The sequence below is a fragment of the Silene latifolia genome, chromosome 11, assembly GCF_048544455.1.
Source record: "Silene latifolia isolate original U9 population chromosome 11, ASM4854445v1, whole genome shotgun sequence".
In the NCBI taxonomy this organism is placed as follows: Eukaryota; Viridiplantae; Streptophyta; class Magnoliopsida; order Caryophyllales; family Caryophyllaceae; genus Silene; species Silene latifolia.
Window position 1 is genome coordinate 203,958,322 of NC_133536.1, and position 17,492 is coordinate 203,975,813.

The following is a 17,492-nucleotide window of genomic DNA, read 5'->3' on the forward strand; positions in this document are numbered from 1 at the left end:
ATGCAAGTGGGAGGCAAGTGGGTATATCCATTTCCCATCCACTTGCCTCCCACTTGCATTTGTGTGAGAGGCCACTATCCGTCTTAAGCTTAAGACGGATAGTGGCGGTCTGAAACAAGAATTTGTGAATTTTAAAAGCTACTATGTGGGTAACAGTTCGTGACCCATTTATATGTGATACGAATACGAACACGACAAGACCCTATTTGTTTGCCGGATCTAATACAAGATCACAAGAGTCCTACAACAAAACCAAGAAAATGAATACCTACTTTCTAAGCCATAGTCCACCAAATGTCTCGGCCTATATTAAATTGGGCTGGACTATTGTGTCATACATAATCCAACATTTGTTTTACTACTGCATCGCTTTAAGCTTCCAACATGGATATACATTTGTACATCATAGCAAGACATAGGCAGTTAGCACCACCAACATCCCCCCTACTACTAAGAGAATAAAAATTCTCTTAGTTTTCCCTCCAAAAAGCATATAGCTAAATAAGGTAATAAATAAAATTTCATTTTTACATTATTATCTTTTCAATTAATATATTCTTATAAATAAACTCTAATTTTTTAAATAAATTCATAATTATGATTTGTTTATTAAATAAAATAAAATTGATATTAAATTATAAAGTATAAGTTGCTAAATATTTCAGTAATGCAATAATTATTACTATTGAGAATAACTTGACACATGCTTACTATTAGTTTCATGATAAAAAACATTCACTAAAAAAATCACAACTTAAATAAATTTTTTTATTAGTTTTCCATTTCAATTTTTTTTGTTTCATATCAAAATACAATGGAGTGTACTGATAAATATTAATGAGATGCAAATTTTAAAAGTATAAATCCTCATATATACTTCTCTAATGTTTTCCCTCCGAAATGCTCAAACTTATATATTGAAACAAATTAGATTTTCAATTATTAAACTAATTTTCCATTTAAAATTATCTATACATAAAAATTGTATCTCCTATTATTAACTTCGTGACGAAAAAAGATTTTTTTAAAAAATTTGATGTAGTTATAATATTTTCATAAAAAAACACAATTCATGGAATTATTCAATTCTTTTGATTAATTTTAATATTAGTTATTTTTTATAAAAATTTGCGAGATATAAATCTAAAATCTATAACTAATACACTAAAAATTAAAAAGCCTATATTTACCGCGCATCTGCGCGGAATCTACACTAGTTTGTGATTACGTCGAAAGGTTGTCAGCTCGATTTCTCATCGGACTGACTGTGAACATGCAAGTTTTTGGAACAAATGGGTTAGATGTTGTTCAAGTCAAAAATATTAAGAATGCTTATTCGGAATTAAAATGAGGCACAAGCAAACGACTAATTTGGAATTTGAATTTAAGTCGATAAAATTGACAGTTAGATAAAAATATAGCATAGCGAAAAATGACATTAACACCAAAAGGTTGACAAAATGCGACAAATTGAGCTAATTGAATGATGCAACTAGGCCTTCTTCTTTTCGAGGAAGAGAGTAGTCAGCACTGAATTGGTGACCTCAAATGACGCTCTCAGGATCGCCAATCCCTATAAATCAATTTAAAAAACGATTAATTAATTAATTAATATTGTGTTGTGAATTGCATAAAAAAAAACCTTACAAGAAAGAACATTGATTAATAGTAATAATAATGTTACCTCAGTAAAACCGACTTGAACCTCTTTCTCAACGAGCTCAGAAACATCCTTGACATTGAACTTATTCATGAGGGTAATGACCGAGATGGTAGACAAAGGTTTCACCTCTAGATTATCCGTCACCATGTATGTAACCACCTCCTTCACAAATCCATCAATTCCACATCTCCTTGTCCCGATATTAATAATCCCCGCATCCTTGGGCATAACATAGGTGGCTTCCCAGTCTATTCTACGCCTACAACTTGGACATTTCACGGAAGGGTCATGACTCGCGTATTCATTATCACACTCGCACACATAAATCTTAGGGATGGTCTGAGGCGGGACTTCATTAAGTTCCAACAACGGAACATTAATATCAAATTGCGGTTTCAATACGTCGTCTTTATCGAGATTGGCCAGAAAAAATTCTGAGCTAAGAGACTGGACACTCTTATAAAGAGATCCAACTGACCCAACCATGTCATTCACATTCAGGAGTTTTACGACAGTTGCGACTGGCAGTGACAGTATATGAAACAAGAAATCCACAAATTCTTTTCCCGCCTCCGCGAACACAACTTTGTTAGCCTTACTATCTATAAACAGTTTCAAACTCAACTTTGTCTCTGCCATTTTATCAGATTAAGGAACAATGTTAAAAACAACTCCGTACAAGTTATTTGTAAAACAGATGGATTTGATTATGGGGATTATGTGATATACATAGGAAAAAATAAAATGTAAATAAGGTAATTTTTTTGAAAGTTTCCTACTAATCACATGTAGTTAATTATAGGTGGAAACAAGATAGATAAGCGATTATTAACATGATAATTTTTTTGAAAGTTTCCTACTAATCACAAATAGTTATTAGAAAAACCGTTATTATATATACTAGTATAGAGCCCGTGCGAATGCACGGTATTTTAGAATGTCATGTGTAGAGAACATAACAATTAGAGCTAATAATAATAATATATAAATGAACTTTGAATTTTATTTGTAATTATCTACAATTGTTAATGTGTAAAAATAGTAAGAATTAAAATAGAACGAATTTTACATTTTTACTCGGAATAAGTTTATGATTCAAAAAAGAAGATTGTTAGTTTAATTACAAAAACTTATGCTTATTTTTACGCATTTGAAGCAAATAACTATTTTTGTAATTTTTGTTACAATATACGAAGTAACAATTTAAATGGAGTAAAAAATTTAAAGAATAAAAAAGTGAAAAGCACACACTGGTTTTAATAATATGAGTAAAATCTGCATATGTTTTAAATAGAAAATTTACGACATTTAAAATACATATATATTTGACTAATGAGATAATAATGAATAAAATAAATTTGGCCCAACTATAAAAGCTGCGGTGTTTGATAAGATATTAAGATACTTTGACACATAAAGACCATATATTAGGTCCAATACATATCTAGATAAAGTTAGGCCCAATTTCTAGTTAAAAGCATTTAGGCGGGAAAATTTTCAATTTTCTTATTCTTTTAGTTGAAGGGGATACACCCATTTATTGAATCAGAATCACAACATAACGCTTAATTGATAACAAGGAATATACAGTTTAAGGGGGATACACCCATTCCGTTGTCTCGGCAGTGGGATATATTGGGTTAGTACTATCTATTGGAAATATTTTAGATGAACTAATCTAGGAAGGAAATCAACCTATATAAATAACTCCATCGTATAACGCGTAATTGATAACATGGAATATACAATTGCCTATTATACATATGAACACAATAATTAATAATAATATGCTTGATTCTAGGAGATCACACTAATTATTGTTCATTAAGCACTTCATTGCTTTTACAGAGATTGAACTTTTTTTTTTTTTTTTTTTTTTTTTGGTGAGGAGAAGCGGAATACATCCAAGAAAATAAAGCTAAAATAAAACACACAGCAAAAAGAAAACTAAAACCGCAAAACTACTAAGCCGAATAAAAGGGAACCCGCCGAGGCCACGAGACTCCTCCGATATCTTGCTCCATTAGACAGAGATTGAACTTGTTGAAGAGAGTAATTCCGGAGATAGTAGACATTGGTTTGACCTCCAAATTATCCATAACCATATAAGTTACGCACACCCTTAACATATCCCCCAGTTGCATTGCTTCTTGTCGCAATACCAACGGCATCCTTAGGCGGAACAAACGTAAATGGCTCATTTATCTTGTGATTACAACCGGGACAAATTGACTCCCATAGTTACAACAGTATTTTTAAGTTTATTCTGGTTGAAAATAGTTGAATCTGCTGTGTTTTGAGCATCGTAAATTGTAAACATTTTACTAATTGTTCTTTGAATTTGTTACGAGTATACTTGACTCAAAAGTCGAAAGATGTTTTCGTTTTTGTTTACTGAAACTGTCAGCAAGTACACCAATTCATGTTCACTTCATAATAGCTTAACTATGACAGGCCACACGCATTTAGTGTTTGACATTGTCACTAGCTTTTAATATGTGGATGAATAGATCAAGCAAAACAATAGATGAGGCACAAGCGTGCAACTGATTTCAAAAATTTAAATTTAGCATCGATAGATTGATAGACTGAAAGCCGGAATTGAAAGTACATTCTGAAAAAACAATAGGCAAAGAGCCTCTGCTACGACAATACCAACATATCGAAAAAAAAAACATAAAAACCAGAGATAGACAAAATGCGGCAATTTTAACTAAATGTAATTGCCTAACAGCAACCACAGGCCATAATTGTATGATGCTACTAGGCCTTCTTCTTGCCGAGGAAGACAGAAGTCAGGACTGAATTGGTGACTGATGGTTATCAAATTATACCTCGCAAGTGCACGATTTTATCGTTGTACACTATTAAGGGTCGATCCCACAAGGAGTTGAAAAGATTACTAATTGTTCTAATCCGATCGTTTAGCTAAGTCGAAAATAAAGGATGATGGTTGATATACTAATGCTACCTAAAATGAAAAGAGATGCAATCTAAACAAAAGCAAGATAAATGAGCAACAACGAAAGATAAGTAGTAATTCAGATGATTAAAAAGGCCTAGGACTCGGTTCTTCCCAAACTATTCGCAATTCCACATGGTTAAATTTCTAGGCTAATCACAAAGGTAGTTAGGTGAGGAGGTGACGGCTCTAATTCGCCTAAGACCCCCCTCTCGGGTTCGAAATAGGACACTAGCACTACCCACCAACCCCCCTCTCGGGTTCGAAGGTCGGAATCCCTAACTCAATACCCCACTACCCCAAAAACATGCATTTTCCCGAGGTAGTCCGATATTCGCTAAGGTCATTAAGCCCCATCAACACCCGGGTCATCCCACTCCCTCTCTCGAGGGTCGATTTCAAACACTAATTTAGAGGTGTCCTACCCCTGGTTCTCCCCCTTTCGGTCTCAACCGAGGTCAACAATAGGGTCAAGTCTCGGGTATCCAAATCACAACCTAACCAACTCTCGTTGGTGGTCAAGGGTCGTAAGTCAACACTACCCAAGAGTCAACCCATAACCCAAGTCATCCCTCTAAACTACCCTCACCAATTTCCCCAAATAATTAGCCTTTATGAAATTCAATTAATGAAATTACTCATGTCGAGTCAAACCGAGCCCTAGTGGAGGACTACTCACTAATCATGGTTCTAATTGCAAAATTAACAATAAAGATGGAAACTTTGGTCACAAACATGGTGAGAAGATGAAATTCACTACTAAACATGCAACAATCTAACAATGGGTGTAAGGAAAGATGATTTAATCTAATAGTGAGAGTGATTAAACCTAAAGACACAATCTTTAACCAAATCAACTCAAAGATTAAGTCTTTGAGGACAACTACCCAAGGATGAACAAAAGAAAGAGGAACAAAGGAAAGATGAACAATGAAAAGATGAACAATGAAGGAATTAGCAACAACAAACAAACAACAACACTAATTTCAACATAAACAATCAAACAAGCATAAAAGAAGAACAAAATGTAAACAAATGAAAATAGGGAAAGAATTAATACCAACAAAATAGTGAAAGAGGAATTTGGATAGAAATAATCAAGAAGGAAATCCTTCAATCTTCTTACAAACCCAAATTCAATCACTAATTGATTGAAGAACTACTTTAATTAAGGAAAGATTAACAAAGAGATTAAGAAAGTTTAAAGCTTGAAAGGGAAATTATTCAGATCTAGGGTTATGTGTACAAAGGGGTTTAAGAGGGGGTATTTATAGGCTTGTACAAAATTAGGAAGAAAAGAGGAAGAAAAGCTCAAAATCCCGTCTGCTGCGTTTTGCCGGTGCACCGGGCAAGGTGCTCTCCCGCCGCAAAAAAACCGTGCAAGGAATTAAAAACATCTGGCATTCGTGTTTTGCCGGTGGGCCGGTTTCCGGCCTGCCGGCAAAACACACTCTTCAGAACTTTGGATGTGTGAAATGCCGGTTGGCCAGTCGTCAGGTGCTCCTACCGCGAATGAGGCCAAGCTTGTTTTTAACCAAATTCTTCAATTAATTCCACCTGTTGTGCTTTACCGGTGGGCCGGTTGCCGGCCTGCCGGCAAAGCACATTCCTCAACATTTCTTCAAAATCTTAAGTCATCCTCTGGGGTGTGTTTTGCCGGTGGCTAGACCGGCCTGTCCTCGTCAAGAAAACACGCTCCTCTTCATTTCTTCACCTCTTCTTCATGTAAAGGCAATGGGGTGCCTTTCTTGCCCCAATTCCTCCATACTTGGGCCGTTTCCTACAAAAGGATGCACAAGGTAACAAGTACGGGTATTGGGCACAAAACGCAAGGAAAAACACCCGAAACCGACTCGATATGAGTCGGTATGCATAAAAGAAAGAGGGAATTAGAAGTAAATTAATCGTATATCAAACCTCCCCACACTTAAGCCTTACTCGTCCCCGAGTAAGTCCCTAAACCAAATGTACAAAGCATTATTATGATAGATATGGAGAGTGGATGCACAATATAAGCATCACTCAACTAAACTACTACTTAAGCCGATCGAGTATTAGCGCACTCAACGCCCCTTCAACTCACAATTTGACACCCATGAGGGGAGAGTGCCCTATTGCAAGGCAAGTTGGGTCTTGCTACAAAACTTTCGACACATTCATCATGATAGCACGTAATCAACAAGTAGAATGCATCTAACAAAATGATCCACTTTCCTCATCTAAGTGGCCGAATTTTTCAAACAACAAAACACGGTCTTGGTCGGGAGTACCGTCTCAGAAGTTCCAATTGAGGTGCCAACCCCCTAAACATGACCCAAGCAACCCTTGTGTGACCAATGCTCAAGAAACGCATTCAAGAGCGGGGAAAGGGAAGAAAGGGCAAGTCCGCCGAGAATTACAAAACCGACACAAGATTCAACCAAAGGACCCATGACTAAGGAGACCAAGGCAACGACATCCTCACGGTTTTCACTCGTCACTCAATGAAAGAACAAGGTGATTTTTGTGACAAAAAGTAACCAAAATCACTCAACTAACTCGACTAGCGAAAACGTGCCCGCAATCTAATGTGTAACACCGTCCTATGTCCAATGAAATGCAAACAAGGAGAGAAAATGCACAAAACATGAAGCAAGGGTTTCAACGGGGCTAAGGAGAAGGCCGAAACGGGATTGGTGCGAGCACCATTTGGACATGTGGGGCTCAAATCAAGAATCGTCGACACATCACATCCCATTTCTTATTGCAACACATGAGACATGTCTATGCCCTAACATAGCAATGATGACCAAAACTATGCAAAAATTGCATAAACCCAACTCAAGTAGGAAAAATTTGATAAAGCTCCTTTTATTTCAACAAATGGTAACGTCTACACCGTAACAACGACTCGGTTTCCCAAGCCATGCAAAAAATGTGTAAACCCGACTCATCTTTGGAAAAACATCAATTTGCCCCTTTTTATTTAGCAACGGCTTTTTCTACCCCTTTAAATGATGAGTAGGGGTGTTGCTCGCCTTTTTCTTTTTCTTGACAACAAACAAATATATACAACAACATAACTCATTTTCCTTTTGATTTTTCATGACTTTTTCACTTTTCTATTTTGTTTTTTTTTTTTTTTTTTTTTTTTTTTTTTTTTTTTTTTTTTTTTTTTACTATTTACAACCTCTTATTTTATATACAACACCAAATGTAGACAAGATTTCGACCCAATGGACATGTACGTCGTCCATCACCAAATTCCGACTCCACCACCTAGACACTTCTACAAATAATGACCCATTCTTGATTAAGGAGGGGTGTTTTTGGGATGTAGCTCTTTTAGTGGGTATGCCAAGAGGAATAGGCTAAGGCTCAGAGGGGTGAATCAAAAAGGAAATCAATGCAAGGGACGAAACTAAGCTAATTTGGCTATTGTGAGGTTCATAAAACTGATTTTTGCTTCATATCATGTGCACAAAAAATGTAATGCAATTTCATGGTCTAAGGACGATACGACACACTTATGCGTAGTGATGTGACACGCCTCGCGAGGAGGCCTACTCTCAAACCTAGATGAGGGCGGGGTATGAATGTACCCACCCTAGGAGGCTCTACCCTTACCTTTGAGTAGCTAAGTCGAGCCAAAGGTCTAGTCTACGCCCCTAGGTCTCACAAGATCGGTCTAAACTCATTGGTCAAGCCCTCCTTCCTCGGCTAACTAAGAGGCCACGGGTGCGAGTCACGAGGAGGGGAAAGGCACGATTGGGCACATAAGCTCATCATGGGGGTACTTGGTTCCCTTCCTTGACCATGTTCTTCCCCAAAAATTTATTTACAAACTCAATGCAAAAAGAAAGAAATGCAACAAGTATATACATGTGAACAAATGCATGCGGGAATTTAAACAAACATGAAATGAAACGTGCAACAAATTGGCTAAACCTAGCAGCACATCAACACCAACAAATCCAAACGGTCTCCCAAAGAGACACCCAAAGCAACAAAATTCCCATTCTCCTTCAAAATATCCAAGATACCGAAAAGAGAGAATAGTAAAAAGGAGTGAGAGATAGGAAGGATTATACCAAGCGGTCTTCAAGCTCCTTTTTGCCTCAAGTGGTCGATGTGCCATGCCAAAGGTTAGACAAAACATATATATACAATGCAATTTTTTGGATTTTTCAGAAATTTTTCAATTTTTAGGCATTTTCTTTGAATTTTCTTAAATTTACAAGCATATAATGATATGAACAAATATAAACAATATTCACAAAGTGGATATTTCCCTCCCCACACTTGAAATGTACATTGTCCTCAATGGACAAAAGCATAGGGAGTGAATAAGAAAAAGGAAGAAACATATTTTTGTATTTTTAATTTTTTTGAAATGAAAATAACATGTTTTTGTGATTTTTGTTTTTGAAAAATTAAAAAGACATATTTTTGTTGATTTTTGATATAAGAACTCCCTCCCCACACTTATTTATTTACATAATTTCCAAATGGAAATAAATGTGTGGAGGGATTTCAAATTAAAAGCATGTTTTTGTTTTTTTTTTAGGCCCTCCCCACACTTATTTATAGACATGGGAGGGCAATTTAGTGAAAGAAAATAACATGTTTTTGTTGATTTTTGGTCATTTTTCAATTTTTAGTTTGTTTTTATTTGAAAATGCAATGCATGCTCTATTCTATATGCAAAATTTAAATGACAATGCAATCTATTCTAAGTGAATGCAATTACTACATGTGACAATATATTACAAAATTGAAATCTAATGCAATCCTATATGATGCAACTAAATGCTTTATCAACTAAATGCATGCGAAAAATTTAAACATGAATGAGAAATTTGGATAAAAGGGAGGGATCGTACTTGTCATTTGGATTGAAAAGGGAGGATAAAAACCATCAACTCGGGGACTAAGACCCCATCTCATCATCATCATCTTCATCATTGTTATCTCCGGTATTGAAGTCGGACCCTTGAATCAAATCATCGGGGTTGAAGGTAAAGTTACCTCCACTACCGTCGACACCCGGAAAACCACCCGTGAAATCACCACTCATATTCATCACGCCGCTATCTCCTCCCGTGACACCACCACCGGACCCCGACGCACCCGCATCACTAGCAAAATAGGGCCGAACTCCCCCAAACCATTGGGCCTCATGGCCCTCCGGTCTAGGCTCGGGCATAGGCGGGAAAACGGGTCGCGCAAAGTAGTCCGGTTGGAGGTTAAAACCTCCGCGGACCATACTCCCATCCTCTCTCGAGTAGTTCCCATCGGGCCAAGTGAAGTAGGAGGGGTGAGGGTACTCATAACCCACGTATTCCCGACGACAAAAATCATCATAGATGGGATAAGTACCGGTAGCTTGATCATAATATATCCGGTCCAACTTTCTTCCCAAGACGTCCCTCTCACTAGCGGCTTTTGCCGTGGCAATGTCCATCCTCTCCATCCACTCGGTTAGGGAAGGTGGCAAGGGAGGAGGGGTCGAGGAGGACGCCTCACCTTGTTGAAATTGCCACGGTGGAGGTTGTTGAGTTTGAGGTGCGGCATATCGAAGGGAGGAGGGAGTGTCGCGTCTACGGTCCCTAGAATAAACTCGTGGAGCATTGGGAGGTGGTTGATCGGTGGGAGGTTCTTCTTCAATATCAAGGAGATAGAACTCCTTGTCCTTTTCAATCTTTACCGCGGTAACATTTGGAAGCCGGATTGAATTCTTATGATTGATTTGCCAATATTCAAGATCGTCAAGGGGGCTCACCTTGAACCACTCAAGTTTGGTGGTCATGTAGTGCTTTGTCAAGTAGGTGTCCCCGGGTATCCAATTCATCGTGGAAAGGTCAACCGGTCGATCCAAGTTACGGGCAATTCGGGTGATCATGCCACCCACATGTATCGGGACTTTGTGCCCCGGAGAACTTGCAATTTTTGATAGGTTAAGGGCGAGGTAGTGAGCCACATTAATTCGGAAGGGGGTGGGTTTGGTGAACAAGTAGGACCCTAATATTTCAAGCTCGTGGGTCCTAAACACCCAAGGTTCATCCACCGCAAGAACGGTGCACCCCATACATCTATGCCACACCCGAATGACGGGATTGTGGCAACTTGTCGCGGGTCTTTTCACCCCGGGTTGATCATCAAGGCCCGAAATCGCCTTCCATACACGGGAATAGTGAAAAACAGCGGGCGGGGTATGCGACGGCGCATTTTCCAGCCCAAAAATTTGAGCCAACCTACCCAAAGTGATGTTGTGTTCCCGGTTCATTAGTCTAAAATTAAGAGTGGCCACCATCCCCGTTTGCCGGCTCTTGGTAATCTTAAGACTACTCAAAAATTCCCATGTGATCCGGGGGTAAGTATACTCATGCATGTGAAATATCCCCCTCATACCACACCCCTCAAACAAAGTTTCCGTCTCCCTAGCAATCCCAATGGCACACAAAGACGGATGATGAAGGAACTTAGTAGGGGTGAGGGGACGATTTTTAAAGAGAATAAACTTACCCTTCTGCGTAGGCGTGGTAAATTCGACAGTGGGAAAATCTGGATCGGGGTATGTATCGGTCGCGGCTCGATCAATCAAAGCTTGTTGGTCCCTTGCTATGTCGGCCCTTGTTCTTCTTCCGGCCATCTTGATGATTGGAGGAGATTGGTGAAGGTTGGAGGGAGTTTGATTGAGTTTTAATGGAGTTAGGGTTAGAAAGGGGGAAAAATAATGGAGGTTTGAAGAAGGAAGAAAGAAGAAATGATTTGGGAATAGGGGATTCACGGGTTATATTTTGAGTTCTGCGTGTGCGTTTTGCCGGTTGGTGAACCGGAACCGTCTCTTGGTAAAAACGCACTCCCCTTTTTTCAATTCTTCGAATTTCCTTTCTGAAATACTTGGTCTCGCTGCCGGTGGACAGGCCGGCTGCCGGTCCACCGGCAAAACACTCTCCTCAACTTATTTTCCCAAATACCAGGTGTGTTCTGCCGGTGAGCCGGCTGCCGGCCAACCGGCAAAACACACTCCTACTCAAAAAAACAACTTCCCAGCTGCATAATATGAGTGTTCTACCGGTGGGCCGGTTGCCGGCCTGCCGGCAAAACACTCCTCTTCACCAATTTTCCAGATTTTCTAAGTCTTTATGTGTGTCCTGCCGGTGGGCCGGTTGCCGGCCTTCCGGCAAAACACACTCCCATCATCAATACTACGTGTTTTCAACATGCCAGGTGTGTTATGCCGGTGAGCCGGTTGCCGGCCTACCGGCAAAACACACCCCTTCTTCAATTTTTCAAAAAAATTGTTTGACCTCGCTACCGGTGGACAGGCCGGCTGCCGGTCCACCGGCAAAACACAACACACAGCTCTTTTTTTCGTTGTGTTCTTCCAATTTGCTCAATTTTTCTTCAACTCAACTTTGAGCTCTTTCATTGACCCCGGGATTCATGTTTTCCACAATTACTCCGACGCATGATGTCGGGATTTCGGGTCAACGAAAATAAAACTTGTGTTCTTCAAAAGTGACCTCCGTCACCAATCCAAAAAGACAAAATACGACTCCAAATCTCTCACTTCTAGTCTAGGATGCAAATTATATACAAAGATGCATGGGTTGCCTCCCATGAAGCGCCCTTGTTTTATGTCGTAGGCTCGACGGAGTTATGAATGACAATCAATAACTTGGAATAAAAGTGGCAATTGAGCTCACATTCTTGATAATAGGGGTTCCGGCAATGTAGTGCTTTAGCCGTTGTCCATTTACCTTGAATGTTTGGTCACCATCGGAAACTTCAACCGACCCATATGGAAAAGCTCGGACCACGGTGAAGGGCCCCGACCACTTTGACTTTAGTTTTCCCGAAAATAGCTTGAATCTTGAGTTGAAGAGGAGAACCAAGTCCCCCTCCTTGAATTCCCTCCTTATAATAGCTTTGTCATGGAACCGCTTGGTCTTTTCCTTGTACAACCTAGAGCTCTCATAAGCCTCTAGTCGGAATTCTTCAAGCTCATTGAGGTCAAGTAGCCGCTTCTCCCCGGCGCTCTTTAGGTCAAAGTTTAGTAGACGGATGGCCCAATGTGCCTTATGCTCCAACTCAACCGGTAAATGACAAGGCTTACCGTACACCAACCGGAACGGTGAAGTTCCTATTGGTGTTTTAAAGGCGGTCCGGTAAGCCCACAATGCATCGTTAAGCTTGGTAGACCAATCTTTCCTTGACCGGTTCACGGTCTTTTCGAGGATCATCTTGATTTCACGGTTAGAAATTTCGGCTTGACCGTTGGCTTGAGGGTGATAGGCAAGGCTCCGCCTATGTTGCACCCCGTGCCTCTTGAGTAAAGCATCAAGAGTCCTCTCCCGGAAATGGGTTCCACGGTCACTTATCACAATTCGTGGGACTCCAAACCGGGGGAATATGATTGTCTCCATGAGCTTGGTCACGGATTTTGCGTCACAAGTCTTCGTTGGAATTGCTTCAACCCATTTGCTCACGTAGTCCACCGCAACAAGAATATACTCATTCCCATTTGATGAGGGAAAAGGGCCTTGGTAGTCAATGCCCCATACATCGAATAGCTCCACCTCAAGTATGTAGTTCATTGGCATTTCATGCCTCTTTGAGATGTTACCACTTCTTTGACACTTGTCACACTTCTTGACGTAGGTGGCCACATCGTGAAATAGGGAAGGCCAAAAGAATCCACATTGTAGCACCCTCGCGGCGGTTTTTCGTGAACTACCATGCCCTCCACTTGGCATGTCATGGCAATGAGAGATTATGGGTTGGACTTCTTCATTGGGGATGCATCTTCTAATTATCCCGTCGGCACAAGCTTTGTAGAGACACGGTTCTTCCCAAAAATATTGCTTAAGGTCATGGAAGAATTTCTTTCTCTTATGGGAATCATAACCGTGTGGGATGACCCCGGATACCAAATAATTTGCATAGTCCGCGTACCACGGGGTATCCATCAAAGCTAGTGCGAATAGTTGATCATCCGGTAACGTGTCATCAATTGGCAATCCATCCTTATCCTTGACATGTAATAGCCGAGAAAGATGATCGGCTACCACATTTTCTACACCTTTCTTGTCTCTAATCTCGATATCGAACTCTTGCAACAATAGTATCCACCGAATCAAGCGGGGCTTTGACTCCTTCTTAATTAGCAAGTGCCTCAACGCCGTGTGATCGGTGTGCACAATAACCTTAGAGCCCACCAAATAAGAACGAAACTTGTTCATGGCATATATGACCGCCAAAAGCTCCTTTTCGGTGGTAGTGTAATGAGATTGAGCTTCATCCAAAGTCTTGCTTGCATAATAGATGGCATGGAGTTTACCATTCTTCTTTTGCCCTAGCACCGCTCCCACCGCCACATCACTAGCATCGCACATCAACTCAAAAGGTTCTCCCCAAGTGGGAGGTTGCATGATTGGAGCGGTGATGAGAGCTTCCTTCAACCTATTGAATGCATCCAAACACTCATTAGTAAATTCAAATGGCACATCTTTTCCAAGCAACAAAGTTAAAGGTCGGGCAATCAAAGAAAAATCCTTAATGAATCTCCGGTAAAAACCGGCATGCCCAAGAAAACTCCTAATTCCTTTTACATTAGTGGGAGGGGGTAGTGTTTTGATCACTTCAATCTTGGCTTGATCAACTTCCAAGCCCTTACTTGACACTACATGACCCAAAACAACCCCGGATGTCACCATGAAGTGACATTTCTCCCAATTCAAGACTAGACCACTCTCTTGACATCTTTTCAAGACCTTACCCAAATTAGCTAGACATCCATCAAATGAGGTGCCTACGACCGAGAAGTCGTCCATAAACACCTCCATGATGTTCTCAACATACTCGGAAAATATAGCTAACATGCATCTTTGAAATGTAGCCGGCGCATTGCAAAGCCCAAAGGGCATGCGCCTATAAGCAAAGGTGCCGAATGGGCACGTGAATGTGGTCTTTTCTTGGTCATTTGGGTGAATCGGGATTTGGAAAAACCCCGAAAACCCATCAAGGTAGCAAAAATGAGAATGTTGGGCAAGTCTTTCCAACATTTGGTCAAGGAAAGGGAGGGGGAAATGGTCTTTCCTAGTTGCCTTGTTTAGGCGCCTATAGTCTATGCACATTCTCCACCCGGTTGTGACTCTTGTTGGAATTAGTTCATTCTTATCATTGGTGACTACCGTGACCCCGCCCTTCTTCGGCACAACATGCACCGGGCTCACCCACGCACTATCGGAGATAGGGTATATTATGCTTGCATCATAGAGCTTCAACACCTCCTTCCTAACCACTTCTTTCATAGCGGGGTTAAGGCGGCGTTGAGGCTCAACGGAAGATGCGCTCTCATCCTCCAAGTGAATGCGATGGGTGCAAAAAGAAGGGCTAATCCCCTTGATATCATCAATTGAGTACCCAATGACATCCTTGTATTTTCTCACAACATCAAGCAATTTTTGAAGTTCGGTGTCATTGAGTGCACTATTGACAATAATAGGGTAAGTATCATTAGGGCCAAGGAAAGCATGTTTAAGAGTAGAAGGAAGAGGTTTCAACTCCACTTGAGGAGGCGTGGATCTCTCCTCTTTCTTATCATCTCTTCTCAAACTTTCAAATTCTTTTTCCGGGTCTTCTTCAATTGTTGCTTCCATAGCTAAAGCATACTCCCGGTGCTCCTTGCAATCCTTTACCTTGCCCTCAAGGAACCCTTGCAAACCCTTGTCTTCATCAAATTTCTTCATATCAACTCATTCTTCTACCACATCAATCATGTAACAAGACTTTTCTTCCGAAGGCTCTTTCATAGCCTTGCTCAAGGAGAATTCAACCTTTTCCTCTCCCACTTGTAGAGAAAGCTTCCCATTCTTCACATCAATCATGGCACCCCCCGTAGCAAGGCAAGGGCGCCCCAATATGATGGGAATATTTGAGTCTTCGGGGATGTCCATAACATAGAAATCACATGGAAATGCAAGTTTCCCCACCTTGAGCGGGACATCCTCCACAAGACCAATCGGGTATCTTACCGACCTATCGGCAAGTTGGAGAGAAACCCTTGTTGGTGAAAGCTCATAACCCTTCAATTTCTTGAAAATTTTTAGAGGCATAAGACTAATGCTTGCCCCCAAATCACACAAAGCCCTCTCAATATGCACGGTCCCAATCTTACAAGGTATGGAAAAACTCCCCGGGTCTTCAAGCTTTTGAGGAGCCTCATTCATGAGAATTGCACTACACTCCTTGGATAAGTTCACCGTAGTTGTCGGGCTCAAGGAGTTTTTGTTTGAGATGAGTTCCTTCAAGAACTTTCCATAGCTTGGAATCTCCTTTACGGCATCAATGAAAGGCATAGTAATGTTGATACCCTTCATCATATCCATGAACTTCCCATACTTTTGTTCAAGTTTGGCTCTTGCCAACCTTTGTGGAAAGGGAACCGGTGGTACATAAGTTCTTACCACTTGTTGTTGAGGCTCTTCAACCACCCTTGTTGGTTCATCAACCACCTTTGGAGTTTCCACCACAATTTCCACAAGCTCATCTTTTCCCTCCTTTTCGTCAATCACCTTAGGAGGTTCAACCACAACTTGAGGTTCAATGACATTACCCGGTCTACTACTCTTCCTTTTCTTGACAAATTCCCGGTCTTCCAAATCTCTACCACTCCTCAAGTGGATAGCATTCATGGTTTTCGGATTTTCCTCGGTTTTACCCGGGAATTTCCCTTGGGAGGCTTGTAGTTGGCTCATTTGAGTAGCCAATTGGGAGATTTGGTTGTCCGTCATTCGTTGAGAGGCTTGCATTTGGGTCCTAAGTTGGTTGATGGATGTGGTTGCTTCTTCTTGTTTTTGGGTGGTATGGTTGATGAATTGTGTTTGATGATTCATCATTTGTTCCATCATGAGTTCCAAGTTCGACTTTGGTTGGGTGGGTTGTTGGAATGGTTGGAAATTTTGTTGGAAAGGTTGGGTTTGTTGGAATGGTTGGGTGGTTGGTGGGTTAAGTGATTGAAATTGTTGTTGTCTTGGTTGGAAGGTTCTTCCTTGGAAACCCGGTGGAACTTGATTGAATGTGGTGTTTTGTTTTTGAGCTTGAAAGTTTGGTTGTTGTGACTTTTGTTGGAAGGTTGGGTTTTGGACATTTTGAGAGCCATAGGAGAAGTTTGGGTGGGCTCTCATTCCGGGGTGATATTGGTTGTTGTTAAATGCTTGCTTGGCCGGACTAGACTCCCATATCCCGTTCACTTGCTCCATACAACTTCCATCTCCAACCACCAAAGGACACTCATTGGGTGGATGTCCTTGGTCTCCACAAAGCTCACAACTATAGACTTGGTTCATCATAGAAGAGTTGCTAGATGTTTTGCTTGAGCTCATCAAGGCAACTTGTTGCTTAAGCTCTTCTATCATTTCTTTTACTTCCACATTGTTGGCCGATTCGACCGTTGACTTCCCTTTCCTCTTGTGCCTATCATTGTTCCAATGAAAGGTACGAGAAGCCATTTCTTCAATAAGCTCTTTCGCCGTCTTGTGGTCTATCTTATCCAAAGCTCCCTTCCCCGAGCCGGAATCAAGGTTCATCTTCATCTCATTGTTTAACCCTTCATAGAAATTGTTGATGAGCTCATCATCCCCAATACCGTGGTGAGGACATAGCCTTTGGAGGCCCTTGTACCTCTCCCATGCTTCATAGAGGGTCTCATCTTCTTGTTGGGTGAACCCTTGGAGTTCACTCTTGATTCTCGCGGTTCGTTGGGGTGGGAAATACTTGTTGAGAAAGGCCTTAGAGACATCGTCCCAAGTCCGAAGGGAGTCGGGTTCGCAACTTTTAAGCCATTCCTTGGCACTTCCCCTCAAAGAGTAAGGGAAAAGC

The 17,492-nt window shown here is 40.7% G+C and overlaps 1 protein-coding gene and 1 non-coding gene across 2 annotated transcripts; one reads left to right on the forward strand and one right to left on the reverse strand.

The window, feature by feature from the left end:
* Positions 1-1,492: 1,492 nt before the first annotated feature.
* Positions 1,493-2,302, reverse strand: LOC141614718 (uncharacterized). The gene is made up of 2 exons (XM_074433463.1): positions 1,685-2,302; positions 1,493-1,573 (listed from the first exon to the last, which is right to left on the reverse strand). The coding sequence occupies exons 1-2, from the start codon at positions 2,300-2,302 to the stop codon at positions 1,493-1,495; spliced, it is 699 nt and encodes a 232-aa protein (XP_074289564.1).
* Positions 2,303-17,255: 14,953 nt separating this feature from the next.
* Positions 17,256-17,362, forward strand: LOC141615520 (small nucleolar RNA R71). The gene has a single exon (XR_012529938.1). It is a non-coding gene; the product is annotated as a small nucleolar RNA R71 (small nucleolar RNA).
* Positions 17,363-17,492: the final 130 nt, after the last annotated feature.